Source organism: Xylocopa sonorina, chromosome 7 (genome assembly GCF_050948175.1).
Source record: "Xylocopa sonorina isolate GNS202 chromosome 7, iyXylSono1_principal, whole genome shotgun sequence".
NCBI classification, from domain to species: Eukaryota; Metazoa; Arthropoda; class Insecta; order Hymenoptera; family Apidae; genus Xylocopa; species Xylocopa sonorina.
In genome coordinates this window covers 10,590,312-10,614,286 of record NC_135199.1, presented here as the reverse complement: position 1 = coordinate 10,614,286, position 23,975 = coordinate 10,590,312, and the positions used below count along the sequence as shown (strand labels likewise).

Genomic DNA, 23,975 nt, shown 5'->3' with positions numbered 1-23,975 from the left:
ATTCTCTCGAAACCTGCCGTATTCTAAGTAAAAACTGGACAATTTATGAACAGAGAAATTAATAATAAATAGAAGTGGAGTTTAGAATGAAGGAATACAGATTAACTTACATATGTTTGATATTAACTAAGAAATTTGTAATGTCTACCTTCGGTCAAATACATCAGCCAGTCTTAAAAATCATTCCCGTTTCGAGCCAGACAACTCGGTCAACTTCTACATCGATCATGATTTATCTTCTTTTGGAGATCGCCTCCTTACATGCGTGTAGAGTGAAACTCTTTGTCTCGTCCTCTTTCTTTCTCTCTTTCTCCCTTTTGTATTGTAGATGTTCCATCATATCAATTCTGAAAATTTCATCTTCAAGACTCTGTCATTACAAAAAACTTCAAATTGCCATCAAAAGGCTGTACTAACATTACATTCGCTTATGATTGTCTGTAAATATTACATTGTTTGCAAATACACTTAGCATGCGAACAAAAACCAGATAAAAACTCAATATCACAAACATTGAATTAAGATCTAATTTAGACAGCGTACCTTCTTGTGTTTCTACAAAATGGAAAAGAGTCAGTAAAAGTAACAACTAAAACGTGTTTACTTGTTGCCCTTTAAATTCTCCCTTAGAAGTAATTTTTCGTCGCGTGCGTAAATGGTGAGATTATGCGGAATTCTGCGTCATCAAACATATTTCGAAACGAGAAAGATCGTTTTAAATTGTCAAACAGGTTCATAAATCTTGATTGCCGATAGAAATCGAAAGTTACTGATCTACGCCACTATTTACGCGCGGTTCTAAAAATAAAAACTATTACGCACGTGTTACAAGAAATTGATGAAAAATTCAAGGCATTAAACCTGTTTGGAAAATCGTTATACATCGTTATGAATTAGGCAAATAAACTCAAAGGGAATACCAAAATGTTCATTCTACGTGCTCTTGCAGACAGTTAAACGTTATATTGTTCTGTATATAACGACACAGCGTTTGTGATTCATAAAACCAGAGGAACCAAATCAAATGCAGGAGATGCTTAGGTCCAAGAGGGAATCACAGTTGCAACAACAGATGCCTGATAGGTGCGTGCGCATAAGATCACGTGAACAACGGGTTACTTACTATGAATCATATGCGATGCCAGTTTTGCAACAACCCATCGAAATGACCGTAGACTTTGTTTCCAAGAAAACTAACATCATCGAGATGTTCCATTCGGTATCGCCCTCATCATTCCAAGCATGTACTTACAGTTATTTCAAACAAGTTTATTAACAAACTTAAAACAAATTTAATTTGGACTTACAATGAGTATATCGACGTCGCGTATTTTCGTATTCTTTTCAGAATACCGCAACGATACTTAATAATGTTATAACGATTGCTATTTCTTGACTCATCATCAGACAGAGATGCATCTTTTTCCAATTGTCGGGAGATGCGTTTAGACACAGTCTTCGATTACACGTTGTTAGCGTCACTTGTAATCTTGATGGTTAAAGTTATCTTCCTCGAAAAGAAATAAATATCTTCGATTTTTAAGTGTTAAGATATTTTTCTTACAATTGTAAAATTTATTTGTGAGATTAGCGTTCTCTTATTTATAACATACACAAACGTGCGCAAAATGTGGCGCTAAATAATCCTAATATAGCATGTAAGTAATGGCATCTATCTTTTCCTTTTTTTATCAGAGTTGGTACATGCTCGATCGTAATCCTAGCACGGCCTGCCGTCGTTTCCGAGAAACGGGGAGGGAATTCCGCAAATAATTGAATTTCTTTGTTTTTCTGTGCGACGGCAACTATGGTCGGGGAATTTGTTACTTCTTCTTTCGACACACGTAATTATAGTTACACGGGATTGCAACGCAATACGGAAAGTTATAGACAAGAACTTGCCTAAATGATTCCGTAAACAGGTGGCGCGTCATCTTGTGGGTTAAAAAAGGATGCTGAATATCACCTGTAAATGTATTCCTTCCGCATTTGTGCAAGGCTTTCAATAAATCGTTACGATCAAATGCAAGATGAAATATTTATGAGTACTACAACCACGAATCAACGATATAAGAATAAGAATTTAAACTTGTAAAATATTAATTTTATACTACTTGTACAATTTAATACGGAAAAAATACTGAGAAGATCATGACTGAACTTGTAACATTATACTTCCAAGCTATAAAGTGCTATGTAGAAATACACATAATAGATACTTCACAAAAATAATGTAACTGACAAACAGAGAAAAAAAGTTATCCAGGAATTTTGTATTCGTGTGCACGTTATATTTTATTCTTCATTTATTATTATTATAACACACAAATGTTAAAGTCAATATCAAAAAGATAAATAAAACAATCCAAACATCGCTGCGAACTCCGATTACAAAACATCATAAAATCTCTACATGATTTAAGATATATATCTCGTCAAAATTCATACAAAATTAGTAAATTATTTATACTCCTATTTTTTACTATCGTCCGATGCAATTTGGGAGGCAAGATTTGCAAATTTCGCCATATAATCAACGCTATTTTCTCCCATCAGACATTGCATTTGCGAGACAACCTGTAATGTCAGTAGAATTTTTATTTAAATGTTTAAAAGTGTACGTTTTTAATTTCATTATCAATACTTACATCAGATGATAGACGACTATCCTCTACGATATTGTCTCCGTTTTGAATTCTCTGTGAGATCTTCATAGGGGATTCTAATTGACCTAGAAAGCTACTTAGTGAAAAGTCTGCCACCTGTATGTGCAATTGAATATAATATAATACCAGTAAAAACAACAATTATCTTTTATCTAAAATAAATAAATTCGAAATTCACCTCACTATTCAGCCATTGGTGTTCTCCCTCTTTAAGTATTTGTGTGGCGCTTGTTATGATGGAATTCGTAGGTTTTGGATCTCTTACCACTTCAAGCTCATCCAAAAAGTTCTTCTCTGATGATTCACTGATAGTTATGGATGGTGACTTATCATTTTGTTGATCATTATTGTCTACGGGAATATCATTCATTTTGTTTGCCTCTTGATGGCTAGTCGGTATTTCCTCTGGTGGATTACTCGAAGTGGATATTATCGGCAATACCCTTTGTACAACAAGACTTTTCTGCCTTACAGTTCTACCACGTTTACAAAAACGTGTTTTAAACTTCTGTATTTTAAAAAATAAAGTTATTTCGTTAATAGATGTTTCTTAATTTCTTGAAAAACAAAAAAAAAATTCTAGTCTAAAAGAACATCGTACATCTAATTGCGTTTTGAAAGCATCTGGTGTTCCAATTTTTTGATAGGTTTGTGGTATCAGAGGTCTTCTAAACGTCGACTCTTTTGTAGAAAGCACTCGAGATGAGACCACAGTCTCGTTACTTCCAGATGTATTGTCGTATACTTTGCTCGTGCCGTAACTATGTTTTGCAATGGACAATAGTTTTTGTAAAGTTAAACACAAATTATCATCCCGCAAATTCGTCGTCGTCGACTCTCCAGTCCGTTGGTCACGGAGATTCCATTCCCACCAATATTCCAGTGTGATTTTCGACTCACGACCGAACTAGAAAACTTAGAAAATTAGAAATGATGCGTTACAGGTGGCTAAGGAGACTTCTGTCGTTTAGAGTGTTGGATTGTTTTTGTGAATTTGAATTAAGTGTGTACCATTAAAAACAGATCTCCAACGGTGATGGTGTTCGCTTCGTCAACGTTCCATCCTTTCCGAATTCTTTCGACGGTTTCTCTGCCTGGAAATCTATTAGGTTCCGTTTGTTGCTCTGAATTAGATTTCTCGCTGCTACTAATAGTCGAAGGTTTGTCTGAAACGTTACTGCCAGATTCTATCGCGTCTATATCGCTATTATTATCTGGTAAAGTGCAATTATCCTCCATTCGATTCATACACTTTTTGTCTACCTTATTCTTTTTAATTCCCTTTTTTCCGACTCCCTTCAAGTACTGCATCGATCCTAACAGGTCCATTCTAGAACTTTTCAATCCTAGACGTTTTTCGTAAGAGTTTAAGCTAACACTATTACTGGTGAGATACTCGCCAAGATTTACTATTGGTATGGCAATCTTACATCCTTCTGGTGGAGCTACTCGTAAAAGTCGAGTGTCTTTTATTTCGTTTGTAATAGCCTTTTCTACATTCGGGCACTATATTATATGTTTAGGATTTTTCTTTACACTTACTCTTATTGTTCAAAGTGTAACAAGAAACGTGAATAGTGGCTATCTGTTTTAAAGCAAGGATACTGTATTATACTTTGCAGGCCTCCATCTTTGTTGCAGAAATATCAATAAACTAGACAAACGTCTTTGTATAGGTAGTAAAGTGCGTACTCTTGGATTCATTGATGATGCTTGCACCTGCCACCATGCCATATTGTTACGAGGCCTTAATTCAATTGTTATTCTAGATGGCAGTTTGATTTCTTCTTGCCAATCTATAGAAACATTACAATACTAGATACTTAATATTTAACAGTTTGTAATATTTCAGGCTTTTACTCATTAAATATACCTTCTAATTGATTCAGTTTCCTCAGTGCTCTGCATATAGGTGTTTTGATCCTCATTGTCTTGCCTCTGAGTCTAACCTGCGTAGAACCCCAATAAACCAATTCGTTTAATTTCAAGTGTACCTTTTCATATATTCGTGGCAATTTTCTTCTAAGCTCGCCATAATTAATTAAACCATACAATTCTTGCGAAGTTTTCTTTACATCTGTGTAACAAAACATTTGTATTATTTATATAAAAAGTAAAATTAAAAGATTCTGTCAAATGATTACCTTCTGAAAATTTTAAATGCTTTGAAATTTTTAACCAAGTTCTATAATAGAAGTGCCTTATCTGTTCTTTATTTTTGATCATAACATCCGGGAGACCTTTCTTCTTTCCTTGGCTCAGAAAATAACTTTGTAAAGCGTCAAAGTCTTTTCCATATTCATTTAGGGCCTTGAAGAAGTTATTCTTGTCCTCCAGAGACCACAGTTCACAAGATCTCTTCAAAGACTTTACTTTCGCTTCTGTATTACCATCTTCATCCTTGGAATCTAAACGGATTAACAAACAATTTCTTGTGATAACACACACCAAGTAAAACAAATTTGAGATATTACTCATAGGAGTAGAACCAATCAACGTGAAAGTTAATGGTTCGGTTTCTGAAACAGTCAGGCCCCGAATTACATTTCAATATCAAACCTGGCACATCCAGAAAGCATAGTTAATTAATTCAACTTCTGAATGGCTTGCATGCTTTATTATTTAATTTAAAAAAGCACAAACCCTTCTTCTCCGTGTTGTTACCGTCACCAACGTCCAATTTCATTTTCTTCGTCCCGCGTACGACGCGGACCTGGGCATTCTTCAAATCTGTGGACACTTTTGCGTCCGAACAACCTTGCGCACTTTGCGAAGGAACTTCTTCTTTTTTGCTTGCTGTATTAGTACCCTGAATCTCGCATTCCTCGCTTTTCGTAATATTCTCCATATTGACGTCTTCGCAGCAATTTCAAGTGAAAACCTCGACCATCTCTGACCCTTAGGTGTTCGGAATCTTATGACTTATTGTCAGGACAGGTAGTACTCTGATCGACGACATCATAAAATGATCGAAAGGACTCGTGTCACGATTTACCGTGTTCATGTCATGATCTTGCAATGGAATCGTGTGAAACATCATTTAAACATAATCAGACTGTCAAGGAGCAAGTCTAACAGTGATTTATCGATGATCGTTAAAATGTAGTTCCATCCATAAGCAGACACAAAAGTGAATCAGAGCTTTATTAATGTTTGTGTCCATCGACGAAAGAACACTAATTTTCTAGAATGAATTGAAAGCGTGATGTAATCAAAAAATTGCGTAATTATGAAAAATTTCAAAACGTCGAATTCTGTGAACAGAATAAACATTCGTACAGTGATCTTACAGTACTGTGCGGTTCCGAGCGTGTTCCCGAGCGGATCGGCTACTTGTTGGCTCGAGATACAGTAGAAAATGGGAAAATGATCGATAACATTATCGCAAAGTAATATATCGCGGGATCACCGACTTGAGTCGAGCAATGATCGGAATTAAATCGATCGAGGAACGTTCAGGCGAAAGCTTTTGAGAATTTCAAGCGTTTGCCCTCGCGTTTACCGTTTACTTAGCGGGTGGACGATTTAGAAACGATTTTCGCGCCATTGGCGCCGACGACGCTTACCGTGACAAGTGCCCGTTGAGCCAATGAGATCACGCGTATGACCGTGCACAGGGCCAATCGGGTGTTCCATTTTTTCCGCGCAGAGAGGCGCGACGTTGTTTCCGATCTAAACGAACGATTTTTCACAGCGTTGTTCATGGACGGTGGCCTTGATTAGGAAAATCCGTCGGGGAGGAGCGAAGTGTACTTAATTGAATAAATCGATCGATTCGTTTGGAAAGAAAACAAAGAAAGAGAGAGACCTCGGACGTTGACCGACGCCTTAATGGGGCCAATAACGACGGTTCGCTACCACGGTTACGGGGCTGTTGTAATATCGTAATCGGTCACGCGTGTTATGCACTCGTCAAATCGCGTTGCCATCCCGGTTTTGATAACTGTAACCTTGGTTATATTCACTGTTAGGGGTCTACGTCAAAGGTGACAACGGGCCAAGAGCGATTCAGTTTTATTTGACTCGTTTAGCAACTGCGCAAGGGTGGCGCGAGGTGTCAGTGACAAGGTGTAGCTAACCTTAAAATGCGAGCATCCGTGATTACCGATGCGATTGTACTGTTCGGACTGCAATTCTTGTTTTGGTGTTGCAACGCGGTCGATGCCAGCGGTGGGGCCCTCGATGGGAGTCCAAACTATCAGTCTGGCTCCTCTGGAAGCTCACATTCCAAAGTCACAGCATTCTCCGCGACACTCACAGATGGACTGGCACAGGCAGTGGCTCATGAAGCTGGTAAATTTCATCTCCGTTTTTTTTTTTTTTAATTTATCAATGTTCCGTTCGTTGTTCCTGAATGTTATTTCCCCTGGTTCATCCTGGTTTCCCCAATCGATTCTCCAGTGTCTCTCACGTTAATTTATCATTCAGATTTTTTTCTATGCATACGTGTAAATAGCTATACATAGCATGTATATGCATGGTTGTTTTTAACAGCGATGCTAATGTTTAGTTTAGGGAAGGAAGATAAGAATGATTGTCTGCGGTACTTGGTTTTCGTTTTGTTTGCATATAAAATTTTCGAACGCTTGCTTCCTCGAATAAGTTGTGACTAGAAGGTTTTCTTTTAATTTGGAATGTCTTGCTATTGGTTGCAAACTAGATACACATGTGTTTATGATAAAAGTTAACGTCGTGAAAGATCAGTTTTTGTGAACGATCTAATTATTTGAAGATTTTCACGTTTTCATTCTATGATAATATATTGTTATTGTAAATTTTCATCTATTAACAAGATACGTTTTCATAGGATCATATTTGCATTAATAATACATAATCAGAAGTCAAAGCTTGCCATACGTTTTAATAACAGATCCAGTATACCACCAATGAAAAAAGTTTAACAAACTAAATGTAATCATAAACACATACAATCAAACGTAGGTTGTTTAATTTATTACAGGTTCCGATACTTGTAACGATGACCTAGCTTGTCTTACATTGGCTTCTCATGATCGACTAGGTTTAGAAGCTATCAAATCATTACACAGTCAACTGGATGATGATGCCAATGGAAATGTGGATCTTTCAGAGTCAGATGATGTAAGTAGATTGTTGATTATAATCTTTTATGCATTTCATATTGTAAAAGGCAATGTTTACGTTTTAGTTTTTAAGGGAAGAGTTACAATATGAAGCTGGGTACGAGAGGAGGCAGAGAGCTTTTCATCACAATGATGATATGCATATTAGTGTTCGAGAACTGTGGGAAGCCTGGTTGAGGTCTGAGGTATTATTTCATGTTTTATTGCACATTTGGCAAATGCATAAATATCCGTACTTACTGACAGTTTCATTTAATTAATCTTACTATATTAAATACTTTTCCCTAGGTTCATAACTGGACCATAGAACAAACCTCAGAATGGCTGGCTTCTAATGTAGATCTTCCTCAATATGTTCCTACTTTTATACAACATCGTGTGACTGGTGCTACACTTCCAAGGTAACTTTTCTGATAATGCACGTTACAACTTTGCCTTATAAATTTTTATATAAGAACGTCTCATTTTATAAATATATTCTGTTCATAGGTTGGCTGTAAATAATATGCAATACCTGAGCAATGTGTTGGGCATCAAGGATCCCATTCACAAACAAAAAATTGCCTTAAAAGCTATGGATGTTGTTCTCTTTGGACCACCAAAGGGTAAATAATTATTAAGAGATTATTCTTTTGTTAAAAGTTTCGTTGATAAGTAAATCACAATGTTCAGTCATTATTTTGTTACAGATACTGGACATAGCGTGAAAGATTTAATATTGATAACCTTATTATTTGGAGCTCTTATCGGATGCTGGTATGCGTATCAACAGAAAAAGAATTCCCAAAAGCATCTTCACAGAATGATGAAGGACATGGAGAGTTTACATAAAGCAGAATTGGCACTCGAAGACTTACAAGTATGTTATTTCCGTTTAGTTTACTTCAGTTCTGTTCAATGTATCATGATTTCTTCAATAATTTCTTGTTCATAATATACAGAAAGAATTAGAAAGAGCGCGATTGGAACAAGAAAGTGTGGCTACAGAGAAACAAAATTTAGAGAAACGCCTGCAAGATGAAAGTGTGGGTTTACACGCCTCTTATTCGGATCTTGAGGTTTCTCAGTTGAAGGCAGAGATCGAAGTAAATACTACATATGTTTATCACAAAAATTAAGAAAATTCTTTTCTTAGAAGTCTTCAATTAATCTTTCCTTCGTAGATGTTAAAAGTTGAATTGCAACGCGCAGAAGGAGAGCTTGAGGATAGGTGTTGGTCCCCTCCTCCAGGGTTGCAACACTGGTTACAACTAACTCATGAAATTGAAAATAAAGCGTATACGAAGAAAAAGATATCTGCAGAGAAACAGTTGCAACAAGCACGCGAAGCAGTAAGTAAAATATCTTGTTTTGATACGTAATTATAGTACACAGTTGTATATATATATTTGTTCTTCGTTAGTGCGAAAAGCTACGCAAAAAACGATCGAGTTTAGTGGGGGCATTTGTTTCAACTCACGGAAAGTCAATTGACGAAGTTGACAAAAGTATAGTCGAGGCAAGAACCTCGTTGAATGAGGTTACCGCGGAACTGCAAGAAAGGGTACACCGTTGGAAGCAAATCGAGCTTCTGTGCGGCTTTAACATAATTAACAACAATGGTCTAAGCTATTTAGAAAATGTTCTATACAGAGGAACACCCAATGGACGAGGTCTTGGATTCAGAGGTACATACGTCTGTAGTAAACAATTTTTAATTGCAAATGAATTAAGCTAATGCAACACGTATTCATAGCGATGATGTTTTTCCTAAGTTTGATTTATTTCAATGGATCTAACTTGGGTACGATAAATTAGCACGGATAATCAACTGTAATTGATATTTCTAGGTCGACACAGTAGCCAAGATGACTTGGACGACGAAGCAAGCTCAGTGTATTCGCCTTCGTCGTGTGGTGCCGCAGGTAAGCTGGAAACGGAGTTGAACGAGCATTTAGATTTGTAATAACAGTGCTCAATTTGTATATAATATTGTGACACTTAATGATATCTAAATGTTTTCCATTCTGTCTCTCTTCCTCTCTGTTTCTGTCTCACGTGGACGATGCCTTCGAGATTAATAATTTACTAACTCGTTTGTTTTCCTAATTAATAGTGATTTGAGTTTTTTTGTGACATTAATTCCACTTTTTAATTAGAATCCCAGCTGTTATCCAGCACCAACGTTTATGAAAATTAAGTTGTCGCGAGTATTTGTATACAAATCAAACATCATACATTCACGAGGGTTTTTGAATTAGTTTCGTTAATTGTTTTAACATGTTCAGTCCGGTATTTTTAGAAGTGCCAAAATTGTAGCGGATGTTTAGGCTGCCATGAATTAACACATCGAACCAAGGCATAATAACAATGTCGCATAGACTGCAAACACTAAACAAGAATGAGATCGTTTTATCTCTTTCTGTGCCTTTTACATGATCGGATAAAATTTTTACGTAAAGATGTGGACCATACCCCTTTTGTGGTGTGAGCTATTATTTGGACTGAACGTATTAAACAAGTTTGTAGTAAATTTACGAATATTTTCTCTTGCATAAGAATTTCTTCTATCAGAGAACTGAAAATTGAATTTCCATTAAAATATACACATTGAAAAATATTCACGCGATGCCTTAAGATTCTTTTTTGATAAGTAGTTTTTGCGAATCGTGAAAATGAGCATATGTGATGCTGCTTGTCTCAGAAATGCGGATAGTTGATGTCACACATTACGCAGATATTATTTTTATAAGAAAAAGATGCAAAAAAAATTGAAAAAAAATGGAGAAGAATCTGAACCAAACAAATGCCTTATATATACTTATAACAAATTGGCTATATTGCAAATTTGATCAAGATTTCTCGCGACTGGCTTAAAAAACTTTGATTATTAATATTTCTATTATTTTTTTAATGTTCGTTTTTATATATTGTTGGGTTTGATTAAAATTTGTACTTGTCTTGTGTCTTTTATGTAAAATGTTGTGTAAATTATACTGTTATTGTCTCGTTTTGTTTCAGAATTTGTTTAGTTTTATATTAATGTTTAATTGTTCAATATGCTTGTACTATTATTTTATGCCTTTTTCGAACTAATTTCAATTTTGTTTCTGTAAAATAAGACTACGTACACACAAATGATTCGTATTTTTAAAATTTTTAAGTCATACAATTAACAATTTGAATTATTTTTTTTAATAATAAAACAAAGGTTTTTTTTCATGCTCTACATTTCGATATTATTTCCATTAAGCTGTTGTTTGTTTATACTCTATTATCATTTGATTCTAGGGATGGAAGAAACTATACATAGTGGTTCCAAAAAAGATTAGAGGCTACATAATCAAAACTTTTTAATATATATTCTTTATATATATACATATATACAGTATTCTGATCCTGCACATTGTATGGGGATTTGTTCAAAATTTAAGCTAATCATAGTTGTTAAAAACAAACTGTTTGTTGTTATTTTATATATTAAAAAGTTGTTATTTATATGTTAAAGAAAGCGATTTATTTATTAGAAAGATTATAATTGCCAAAGTAATGTGTGACATGAACGATACGTTCGCAATCGAGTGTACATTGCATCAGGGAAATGCTTACGAAACGAAACTTAATTATCTCTGACGCATGACAATGCAGTTGGTATTAAAAAAAAAAGGATCAATGGACCTTTCTTGTTAGATCTGATTGTGATTTGTGTGCAGGAAAAGGGAGGATTCAAATTTCAATGTTCCCCTTTCCTAAACGAGATTTGTTAAACTTTGAACGCGTGTTGATTATTTATACAATGACAAATCTCGTAATTTGTTGTTAACATGTTTACATGAGCATATCCAAACACAGACACACGCATACGTATATATTGGTACAGTTGTCTTTTGCAACTACCCCTTTGTACAAATTATAAAATAGAGTAATTATAAATTAAGATACCAACATTTTGGAGGAAGAACATGACATATTTTTGTACGAAAATTTTCACAATGTATCGAATGAACGAACGAGGCCACTATTTTGTTGATGGTTCCAAATGAATTATGAAGGCATCGGAGAGATGTGATATTTTTATGAATATGTAGCGTTATCCTTAATTGATATCTAAGAGAAATATTTTATTTCTTCTCTCTATCTTTCTCTCTCTCTCTCTTTTTCTCTCTCTCTCTCTTATAAGAACTGTAGTACATTTTTAAGTATTAAGTGTCAACGAAGATCTGGGCCGTAGAGAGAATAAAAAAGCAATTATATGAATTATCTTCCAAGAATGATAAAATTCTTGTTGAAAGATAAGCATACAACAAAGGAATATATATACATATTTTAGTCATGTATTAATTCTTTAGAATGTGTATTCTCCCCTTACGTTTTTAAGAAACTTGGGGAGAAATCCACAACTTAAAGATAGCAGTAATTAATTCGCTTAATTGCCATTACACGGAGGTAAATTCGCGCGACGACTACGGCTTCGATTCTTCGTGGTCCCTGAGCATCGCGATCGCATCGTTTATAATAAGCCTTCCTAGTTCTTTCGTATTCGATAGCAATATACGTTTCGAAGGAACGACCAAGTGCCAAGCGTGATAATTATCGAATTATCACATTATTTAATAAGCTCCGATGATCGCGATCACTTGTTACACTATTATACCTTAATATATACATATTATTCTCTAGTTTTTGTAGGGTGTTAAACCAAAGTAGAGGTTTCTTTTTCGTTTAGAATTCCTTGGTTCCCTCTGATGAGAGAATCGACCGATTGCCAAAGCGTTTTACTCGTTTCACCTAAGAACGCGTTTTAATTTTGCCAGATATACGGTACAGAACGTTGCACAACAGCCCTGTATTAATAGTTCGAAGTAAAAGTGAACACAGCATCCGCAGGATTTTAATTGGTTGATCATGTTTCTTTCGCTGGAGGTATCATTTACGTTTGAACATTTTCTCCCTTGTGCCAGTATTGCTCTGGAAATTAGAATTAACGTTTAAATATAATCTCAGCAAAAGATTTTTACTGTTCAAGGCCCCCTTCCTCCATCGGATGGAGCGTGACACTTTTCGTTCCTGCTACGACTCTTAAAAGCTTAAAGGGGCCATTGCGCATACTTACTGTATTTATGGGAGAAGCAATACTTACAGTGATTTTGTTATTACGTATACGTTAAGTAATTGAGAAAGAGATGTTCCAAATGAATCTTCGTTTGCGTTCAAGATATCAAGAACTTCATCGTGTAGAAGCTGATATCTTTTTAACCATCGAAATTTCACCTGTGCAAACATAATTAACACTTAATTAAGTAATTAGTTTATCATATCATAAGAGAGTTTCATGCGCAATTGGTATCCCAGACAAGTAATAGAATAGCAAATATTGAAGTCAGTTGGGGCGAATATAAGAGTCACGAAGGTGTGCTGAGTGTTGGGGTAGCAACCTTGAGAGTTGGAATCTTTCACCGCGATTATAGGCTACTAAAAGCTCAAGCAGTCTGTGATTTCTGATTCCTGGGACTTCATCAAGCGACAAATGATGCCAAGAAGCGAATTCTATTTCTTTGAAGATCCTCGTCACGATTAATATTAGAGTCAATTAAAATTAGCTGCTACTGTGCACGTACGAGGATTTTACACGTAAGTGTAACGCATACAAGCAGAGACTCTCATATATTCTCGAATCGCTTTAATTTCGAGCGAATCGTGTGGCAATCGAAACGTCTCCTTTTTCCTTCTATTATAAACTCGAGCATGCCAATGGCAATGAGTTATGCACGACATATATACGTACATGTATGTACACGTGAACGAATGTACATATAAACGGACACGTGCAGACAAGAAAAGAGAAGCGGAGAGTTTGTACAAAGTCCGTCTGATCATTGCCACACATGTTTTATCCCCCTCGATGTTTCATTGTGTACGATTTATGGATCGCAGTTAATAAATCAAGTAACTTGCGAGAAACCGAGCGCGTCAGCCTTGTTTGTATGACCTAAGTCGCGCAGAAACGTTTTACGCTTACCGATTACTTGACTGTAATTTTAATTTCAATCGATCTTACTGATAGACGTGTCGGCCATGCTGCGGTTGAAACTGGACAATCCGTTCTTGGAATTTTATATTCTCGTCGGTATTTAACGATGGTTTACCTTGTCATTCTGCGAAATTATTAAGTTCTTATTTCTCTTAAGTAATGGAATCGATGCTGTATGATTTAAGAGTGACAGTTTAATTAAGCTTACATACTTAGCTCGATGATTACTGTACCGTAATTTGTGCGCAACTGTTTTCCGTTACCTGCAAAACCGAAATTTAATTAGACAATTGTATTCGTTGATCACTAATAGTTTCTAAGTTTTGAATATACTATACTTACGTTATGAAATGCGCCAAAAATGTATTAATAAGATTTTCGCAAATATTAAAATAACCAAAGTCTAGACGGGTTATCGAATGTTCCTTCTTAACTATACTGCGTAAACTAATTTGGAATTGCACTTGGTACAATTTACTGCATATAGGACGCTAATGTATTTGAAAACGCGTTCTAAATTATTTTCTGTTGGATTTTTAAAAGACATTTCTTCTAGATAAGGAATAAAAAGCAAATTTTTTTCTCTATCTATCGCATCCCTTTCACTTTGTCATTTTAATGCGGAAAAAGTCTTCACTAAACGATCTATAAAATTATTTGTAACAATCTTCACGAAAGGAGTATGAGTTTTATCGCATAGATCGTCAATTTTCATGCATTGCGTTTTTTGTTTTAAACAGATATTTTCAAGTTACTCGAGAGAGTATTGTTTGTGAAAATGCAAAGTACCATGACAAAGTTTATATTATTGACTGTAGAATATAAAGGAATATCATCCATTGTGTTGTTTGTTTCTCTTCCACCTTCCACAAACTGGATTTTGCATGAAATTGGTCTTTGGAACGTTGATTTCTGAAAATAATTCTAATATTAGTGCATGAAAATTACGAGTGTGAATCAATTGGCTGAACAAAAGCATATTATGGAATTATTTTAACGCTATTCTTACTGAAATATCAAAGACTAAGTAAATGATAAATTAATACTTTGTTGGCGGAGAAAAAATTGTTATGAATACAATTTGGAAAAAAATAAGGATCTTAATTTCTTTGATATTTCAGTCATATTTCAATTGCACTCTAATATTAACCAAATTACTACAAAGCTCTGATGCAATTAATTGCAACGATGCCATAAAGCAGACTTATAAAACTTAACGAACTCAATGGAATGCTTTTTTTTTACGAAAATAAATTATCTGGTAAATTATTTTTAATTATTAACAGAAATAAAAAAAATGAAAACCCATAAATGCATATGAAACGTAATGAAATTTCATCTTGATCTCCAGGTACGTTGGAGAGTTTAATATGGAAGGAGTCATCAATGCCTCCAGACTCTTCGAGCAGCGAGACTGGGAAGGAAACACCGCCAGAGAGCAACGTGGTACACTTCACAGTGGGCGATGGTCCGGATGAACCTGTCAGGGCGTCCAGTAAAGAGAAAACCGGTATCGTGCGTTCCTACAGCCAGGATACGAATATGCTCCTCGCCGTCGAGGACAAAACTACCTCATCATTCCTGTCCAAGACATCGTATTCGGAGAACTCGTTGGACTCGCCGGCCCAAGACAAGCAGGGACAACAAAAAAGTAGCGCATCGTCCGCGACGCTTGCCAACACGACCAGCACCAACAAGAAGGCGTTGAAGGAACCTCAGTCCACCGCGATGGACGAAGAGACGTTGTCGACAGACTCGAATTCTACCACGGATAACGACGAGCTGAAGAGACGGCGCAGGAAGATTTTGTTCCCCGGTTTCAGGAAGAATAAAGCCAAGGTCACGTGATGAAGCCCGCTAGTCAGCGTAGCGTACAGTATATCTGTGTTGTAACGTTCTTACTTAACGCTAACTCTCCTGCGATTCGATTAGTTATGATTACGAACCGCGATGTGCACTTAAAAAGAAGAAATATGTAAACAAGTTGTATCTGGGAGCCGGTTGATTACTGTTTACCGATTAGATACTGCCGGGTACATGTACACACACGTACAACGCAAATACGCAAATATACATGTATATATGCATGTATACACGATCAGAGAGGTAGGTGTAGCCGGGTAGAACGTCCGAGGCTTCCCAGTTTGGTCCTTTGGTTTATGTCAAGTTGGGTACTGGGCATTTAGTAATGCCTATTTCAGGTCAATGCTACTGAAGTTGACGATGAAGATTTACGAGCTCCTTTGGAGTATCGTGGGATTTTAGAGTGGTGTCTGGAAAAACAGGTGGGCATTAGAAGAGGTCTTAATGGTACTTAACATCTGATTCACAAGGATTCTTTTTTAATAAATTCTTTTAGTAAATTCTGAAATACCTTTAATAGTTTGATAGAGTTAGACATAACTTATAGATATTGTCTACTAACTTATGTCCATATAAGAGCTCTAGGAGTATGAGTCTTTTTAACCTTTTGTTTATCGTTGAAATGGGTACAATCAGAATGTTGGACAATGTCTGTAAGCGTGTACATTGCACAACAAATGTTCCTGATTTCTTGGTCAGTTCATTTGAATGTGATTTAATGTAAGATATGCCGACTGTCTGTAGACAATACTCGCATATGTATACAGGGTATAAAAGAAGTATCATGGATTTCTTGGTTAGTGCATTTAGGTATAGTTCAAGATAATGTATGCGGATTGTTTGCAGACAATGCTTGTGTCTAAATGGCAGAAAAAAAGAATTCTTGGCTTCCTTGGTTAGTGCGTTTAAATGTCGTTCAGGGATTTGTTGTTTACCCAGTACAATTCCGGTAGCTTTCTTGATACATTGTATAGTTTGGTATCAAGGGTTTGTAATGTAAATATCCCAAGTAACTACATCTTCGAATGTTAGATTCTTATTGCAACCTGAAAGATGAGGCTGTTATTCTGAAATTTGTACGTTAATGTATTATATGAACATGTTGATGCAGGGATTCTGTTCAAAAATTGTACAGTACAAGTTAGATGAAGAATCATAAAGTTGTGTTGTGTTGTTACAGTATTGTACAATAGATAACAGTAGCATCATGGTTTGAATAAGCACTAGTTAAGTGAGTCTAAGGACAAGAGAAATAGATCTAGTGGCTACTGATGGAGAGCTAGATTATTCTAAAAACGATGTTCTGCTCGGCTACCGTTGCATAGGATGTTTTTGGTTCCCCGGTGTGTCTCTCATATTTTCGAATCATCGTTCTATTAGCGATGAGACACCACCAACCGACGTCCGTTTTTAATAGCTAGATTTTTAAACTCGCAAGATCGAATTTCTTTAGAAGAGTATTCTGAATTTGGGATGGGCGAACTTTCCACTACATTATGCGTGTGTGTGTATGTGTGTATTTTATTTTCACCTCAGTTTGACATAAAACAAAATGTCAACAGCTCTCTGTCTATTTATAATTATATTTATATAAAGTGAGCTTTTTTTCTTGTTGGAATTTCCTTTTTATTTTCGCTCTTGTATTTCACTGGATAGCACCCAGTAGATGCTTAGCTTTCAATTAGTCTCTCTGCAAAAACGAATCTCAATTTTATATGTTCCAGTTTTTGTCATTGAGGTGGAAGTTTTTAATTGTATCTTGAGTCTCTCTAAAATAGTGAAACTTGGCTGAACTTAACAAATTTAGAGTCAACTTATAATTATTTGACTGTTCAAAGTAACAAAAATTGTTTAAAAAATGGGTAATTAGCTATCCATTAACTACTTATTTATTAAAGTTCGAGTAGATGATATACTAGAAATATGTCTATGATGGAGGAAGGTGAAGTGTCCTTGAGTAACCAAATCATTTCTTCGCAGTTTGTTAATTCTTGTTTCTTCCTCATAATTTTATTCTCTCACAATCATTTCGAAGGCCAGTAAATAATTTATAAACCTCTGATAAGGTTTTATCCTTTATTATAAGTCATGAAAGCTTGTGTTTCTCTTGATTCTCCATGACAGTACTCGGCCTAAGTGATCATTCTCTAAAAATTCTTGATAAAAATTTCAATCTATGCTCTCTTTCCGTAAACTCAATGCATAAGTTATCTTTCACCAGCATTCTTTTGTTGGTTCTATTCTTCTATCATTCGATAACAATGCTTGCCAATCAGTCGTCTCATGCTGCATACACAAGTACATAAAAAAATTTTGTATCTCGTATTACGTGAGTGAAATCATCTGTAGCCACAAGGAAGAATACTCCTACTAACTTCTTACTTCCACAGACCACGTACCATCATTCAGTGGTCTTGGTATAAAAGTATAATGTATTTACTCGATGTTATTATTTCTTCATATTATTGAATACAGTAAAAAAAAAAAGAAAAAGATCGCCCATTCCCAGATTTTCTAAGATAGGTTTCTAGCGCGCAAAACAAACTAAATTTTAACGCACTAAACTTTCCGTGCCTTTTTTTCACTGAACACACACTTAGTGGTAGTCGTTAAGCATAAATCTCTTTAAGCGACACTTGTGCTTATTCCGTACCAGAAGGAAGTGTTTAAAAGTTCTTTAACGAAACGAAGTTCGCACACCTATCGAGGCATTTTACAGTCGCGTTTCTGTTGTCAACGTGTGTTGTTTATTCACTTCTTTTTTTTAACGTCCACATAGTATTTTGCGACACCTGTTGTACTTCACTTTTTAGCGTTTAGACGATAAATAGTTTGTCTGAAATCAGTCAGTCGTTCAAGGCCGTGAGATGGTATTTCCACTATTTCTTAAACTCTAGAATTTACGGGACCTTTGCTACTTTGCCTATAAGATTGCTTAGAAGTTTGTGGGTTTGTTATATCAGTAGAATCGAGCAAAATATGTGCGACGAATGCAGTTTTGCAATTCAATTAATTCGAAGCGCACAATTCGTAAAATTGTAAGAAGAAGATGATTACGATCTCATTGTGATGGGAGAGTAACTTTGAGTGGCTATATTGATTCTAGACAAACAATAGAATTAACTTATTATCGCTTCTCTGCCGTATACGTGATTTGTCATAATTGCTAAGCGTGACAATGAATACGGACACGGGATGGAATGGTTTCTTCCTTTCTTACCATTTTTTTTCCTTTTTATGTACGTGTAAAAGTAACGGCGTAAGCGCGGTGAGGCTGGAACTCTCTGAATCTTGTATCCACGTAAGGGATGATAGCGGGTTATGCGATTTTACGCTGAGTTTTAATTAATCTTTGTCACGGTAATACGCAATATCACTGTAACAGGCGATTCTGATAAAAGTATCAGTATCCTCGCACCGATTGGCTTTCCCGTGGATTGGTTTCTTAATGCTTTAAAACGAATTCCATAAAATTTAGCATTTAATGCGCGATTTAAATCCCAGGTGAAAAAGAGAATGGAAATCTGTAAATGAGAATGGAAATTTAGAAATAATCCGGACATTTGGAAGTTGGATGATAAGTTTCGAATCGATACCACGGAGAGTTTGAACGAAAGCTTCCTATTCTTTGATTTACGTTTCACTGGGTTCTCCCCCTGAACACCTGCACAATTAATCGATTATTATTGCTTGATCTTTCCTCTTGTGTTGCATAACATTTTTCAATAATGTACGTTTACCTTGCCGTGTATTTTCACCTGGCTCCACGAGTAGTGGACTTTTTTTATTCACTACCTAACAATTTACTTGTCACGCAAATTTATTTACATTATGCGCATTCCTTTCTCTGGCTTGTTATTCCAATTGACACTTGTACAATTATTTAGCTCGCACTTTTTCCGACTGGCAAACTGACACATTTATATCTCAGGGTTAATCGATCTTTTATTCCGATCAAAATAACGAACAATTCTGTAAGATGTAAGCTCTTCTTAAAGATGCACTTGTGGGCGGAGGATCACGTGGCCCTTTAGAGAGGCTACTTGTATAGAGAAGCTTGTTAGTATGTATTAGCTCTGTAATTAACTATGGATACAATTACAGTCGATGGAAAACCTCGACCGGTAATAACACCTGTATTATATTGATTATAAGGATACGTGTATTATAAGAGCAATAGAGAGATGAAGGGATTTCAGCGTTTAATGGACCAAGTTCGATTTAACATTTGTATGTACCATGAGAAATAATAGGGGCGATAGTTGCAAAGATCGGTTGTTGAAAAACGATCTTCTAGGCTCAATTAGTAGATAATAGTACAAAAAAATATTATCGTAATTAAGTATTCAAAAGAACCTTTAACGTTTGAAATGTAACAGCTTGCGAGGGCTTCCGGCTTAACACGGCCGTGTAAGAACTGCGAATTTTATCGTTTACCAATCGTGTATTCCTGCCAATTGTATTACCATAATGGCATTGTCGTTAAAATGCCTGAAACAGTGAACATTCAACTAGGAATGAAAGTGATAGGCGAACACTGTGCTAATTAAAAAAAAAAGTACGTATCAATTAGTCCTTTTTGCAGTCTTTTAAAATACAAGAATTGGAAAGCAGATTTCTATTCTGTCTCTATTTGTAATTTTATGGACATGAATTGTTGAACGATTTTTTATATTATATGGTATATCTTCTGTGATTAAAAGAAGCTAAGAGACTGCAATGGGTTAATGAGTAATAAAATCCTACAGCTTCAATATATAATATACGTCGATGTTCGTGTTCTTCAGTAGGATGAAAGAAGAAATCGATTTAATTGATCCTAATACTCCCTTGGAGAATGTGTCCGTCGAATCTACAAATCGAAAAGTTTCATGCTTAAATCAGAATTTCGTTTAAGAATTAAAAAGCATGCAAATGTACTCTATATGTATATACGACGTATATAAAAAAAAAACTTTTGTACCAGGAAAAAACGAATTATTCGATTTACGATTTGTGAACTCGTCGACGAAATCCCACTTCGGAGTTTCTAGGATTAACATCTAATGCATGAATCGTGTCTCCGCAGAAAATAACCCCTGTGATTCCGAGTCGTTCATCAAATTACGTGGCATGTTTATGGGTGTTCCCTATAGCTAGAATTGAAATAGAGAAAAAACACTTGGGGTCAATTTTATCAAGCCGTTTGGTATAAACATATTCCTTCGTTCGACCTGTACTTTTCTCGACAGGACGAGAGATCACAGACCGTCCGAAAATTCGTGCACTGACCCTGCGAGGCAAGATTTCCTTTTCGATAGCAATATCGACCACGATTATTCATACGACTCGTTTATTCGATCATCTAGAAGATTGGTATCTATGTTGGTATTCATTTCTATTAATTAGATGAATGCAGAGCCATCGAAGCAACGTGTAAACAAAGCAAACACCAAGAAATTGAGAATAAAATGTGTCAGCTTCGTTTTAGTGTCTTACTTAGTAACTGACCCATTAAGTACCAGTTTTAATGCGATTTCTCAGTTTCTGACAGTATCAGACGTCACGCAAAACCCTTTCGATCTGTACAAGTTGTAAAGACCCTTAAGTGATCATATCCAATGCTGATCGTTCCTAAAAGTAGTTAATAATTACTGAAAATTTCTAATAACTTGTTTGAAAGATAATTTTGCGATTATAAAATAATATACGTAACTTAAAATATACCTGTAGAGTTAGAGTTCTATATGTATACAAGAACAACGTTTTAATGAACTAAGTTATTAATGACTGGTAACGTTCCCGAATACGTTCGTGCTGGATTCGATTTTTTATGCCCGAAAAAAAACACACGGCGATGTAAAAATTAGCTGAAAAGGAAATACCAGAAATGAAAAGGATTTTCGGATTGTTTACGAGAATAGACGAGCTGGTACTTAATGGATTCGTAAAAAAAAAGACTACGTGGTAAGATTTGTTGATTCCTTTAGGACTTTTGAGCAATACGTTTTGTAATTACGAGTGACGTTTATAAGGGAGAGTTTTTTGTTTAAGATTGTGTGTATATCTCGCTAATTATATCACCTAGGTATTTGGTATCAGAATTCAATTTCCTAGGGGCGGATCAAGACAAGTTCGAGGGCTCTAAGCGTAACTTAGAGGCCACAAATTGAATATTTTTCTTTCAGATCTATTCGATTATTTTATGGAGGGTTTCTCGAACCTTCAACCAAGTTGATCATTTACAAGATTTTGAAGTTGAGATGTTTTATCACGCGGCCGCTTGGTCCGCCTAACCGCTTAATTCGCCTCTGCAATTTACTGATTATTAGTAGGGACACAGAGTGAACGGAAGAATGAAAGAGGATGGAATGGTAGACAAATAGAAGAATATAGGAACGTGTACAATATAGTTTACGTATACCACCAGCAAAAAGTATGAGACTTGAACCTTATGTCCTTTCAAACGGAGTCTTCTTTAAAACGAAATTTCTTGTACTTTGCGAGTTAAGCTCAAAAACTTGTAAATATTCCAAACAAATTATTGTTCTAGCCATTCTTTGGAACAAATCGCTCGTCAATTCATTTGAAATCGTTCTGAACTGAAAAAAAGAGTTCTCATAAAATGCAACGTATCAGCTTTCGATTTTCGAAAAGAATTCTGTGCGCTGGTAAATGTATGTTTCGACAAGAGCTTGAGATGTCTGTTATTGCGATACTTAAACGGGGCATGCCTGACACGGCGTTAAATTCAATATTTGAAAACGTTAATCAAATCGAAAGCCCACTGCCAACGTTCAAGCATCGAGCGTTGATTATTATTCGACATTTAATTCATGCCTCTGAACCACGAGCAGTGACAATAATTCGGCACGAAGTCTTATGTTTTTAGTTGGTAACGTGTATATGCGTGCCGGCGTGGAAAGCGCGGGTTATACAAATGTATCATGTATATTCGGAGTTGAATTTATTTTAGATAAATATTTAAATTATTCCTATTGTATTACTGTTATACCATTCGCCGTTTTAACGACGAGGACAAGTCTTCCTTGTAACACGGGACGTTTTTTTTCAAAAATAAACGGAAATTCCACGAAAACCAGGCAGCTCCCCTTAGCCGACCATTCATTCCTCTTTAGACTCGCACGAATACTTCCTGTATTTTTTAAGGGTATCACGATGCAACAATTCTCTCTTCTTGTCGTGATTATCGGTTTTTTTTTATTAGAAAAATCGTTATTAAATAGTTCCGACCGGACACACGCGCAAAATATGTTCATCGATGGTTACGCCAAGGGCGACAGAAGACAAAACGTCTTAAACGATCGCAGCTAATCAGAACTGGCAGCCGATTTTGGCTTAGGTTCGTACAGAGGTCATACAGTTTGAGACTTTCAAATATAAGTTCTGCTTATCCTTTTCTGAGAAAGTAGTTTAAATATTATCGTCTATGCATCTGTGCGATATACAATTGTAAAAGTAAAAGTAGAGTAGTTGTAGAAATGAGTACATAGAAAAATATATGAGGCTTAAAGTGGTTATAGAATTATAGCGTTCTCCCTAACACGAATATCCAGAAATTACTTTAGATCTGATCATTGGAAATAATGCAACATCTTTCTAGATGGGTAACTATAATTTGAAAATCTCAAACGGTATTTACATATGGAAAGAATTGCGCTTAGAACAAACGACGCACTCATCACCAATAAGTCCGGTAGTTAATACTAGTGACCATCTTTGTCATTAAATTTAAAATCGCGTATAAACATTTGCACGCCGTAACGATCTTATAATAATTTTTAGGCTAGTATAGTCTAAGTGAGACTTAGCGATCGAATAACTACAGCTGCACAACAATACGATCGTTCATCTCTGTGATTAACGAATGTAACAACGGATACATTGCTCTTGAGTTGGTTCATAAATTTTCAGACAATCCTTTACTGTTACGTGACCGACTTTGACAATAATTTCCTTATCGCAAGAACAAGTGGATAAAAAAAACTTGCGTGCGATTAATTCATTGACTACGTTCAGCTTCACACGTAATTAAAATTCGTTTGTAAATTTATGGACCACCTTAATAATTAAGAAATAAATTATTCGCTGGTTAACTGTATCGTTTACCGCTAGTGTTACGATATTCAATTAATTAGACATTGTATTACACGCTCGGATCTTCGGTTAGAAACCGGTCCAGAGTTATGAGAGAAATCGAGTAAATCGTCAGTCTTATAACAACGCAAACACGCTTAATAACAATCGAACAATGGATTTTAAATACTAATCCCGTGATGCAAAGGTGTACCCTTCTCGAACAACGGGCAAAGAAGCGTTCCTGTTGAGCGGAAT

The 23,975-nt window shown here is 35.7% G+C and overlaps 2 protein-coding genes and 1 long non-coding RNA gene across 6 annotated transcripts; 1 reads left to right on the top strand and 2 right to left on the bottom strand.

Annotated features, from left to right (window-relative positions):
- Positions 1–2,301: 2,301 nt before the first annotated feature.
- Positions 2,302–5,818, bottom strand: Crm (cramped chromatin regulator). The gene is made up of 9 exons (XM_076897845.1): positions 5,310–5,818; positions 4,811–5,074; positions 4,540–4,743; positions 4,272–4,462; positions 3,678–4,172; positions 3,268–3,573; positions 2,845–3,174; positions 2,649–2,762; positions 2,302–2,577 (listed from the first exon to the last, which is right to left on the bottom strand). The coding sequence occupies exons 1-9, from the start codon at positions 5,512–5,514 to the stop codon at positions 2,473–2,475; spliced, it is 2,214 nt and encodes a 737-aa protein (XP_076753960.1). The 5' UTR covers positions 5,515–5,818; the 3' UTR covers positions 2,302–2,472.
- Positions 5,819–6,329: 511 nt separating this feature from the next.
- Positions 6,330–15,950, top strand: Stim (stromal interaction molecule). Of its 4 annotated transcripts, none has more exons than XM_076898657.1 (11): positions 6,330–6,959; positions 7,627–7,766; positions 7,834–7,953; positions 8,057–8,169; positions 8,258–8,373; positions 8,458–8,627; positions 8,710–8,853; positions 8,932–9,099; positions 9,171–9,435; positions 9,598–9,672; positions 15,130–15,950. In XM_076898657.1, exons 1-11 carry the CDS (start codon positions 6,752–6,754, stop codon positions 15,624–15,626), a joined length of 2,016 nt encoding a protein of 671 aa, XP_076754772.1. In that variant the 5' UTR covers positions 6,330–6,751; the 3' UTR covers positions 15,627–15,950. The 4 variants fall into 4 exon arrangements, with proteins under 4 accessions (XP_076754772.1, XP_076754774.1, XP_076754773.1 ...); XM_076898659.1 differs by lacking the exon at positions 15,130–15,950 and adding an exon at positions 9,907–10,198 and having other exon boundaries at positions 6,337–6,959; XM_076898658.1 differs by lacking the exon at positions 15,130–15,950 and adding an exon at positions 11,039–11,559 and having other exon boundaries at positions 6,338–6,959.
- Positions 13,178–14,883, bottom strand: LOC143425672 (uncharacterized). Its single transcript, XR_013102061.1, has 4 exons — positions 14,568–14,883; positions 14,121–14,423; positions 13,987–14,041; positions 13,178–13,902 (listed from the first exon to the last, which is right to left on the bottom strand). It is a non-coding gene; the product is annotated as an uncharacterized LOC143425672 (long non-coding RNA).
- Positions 15,951–23,975: the final 8,025 nt, after the last annotated feature.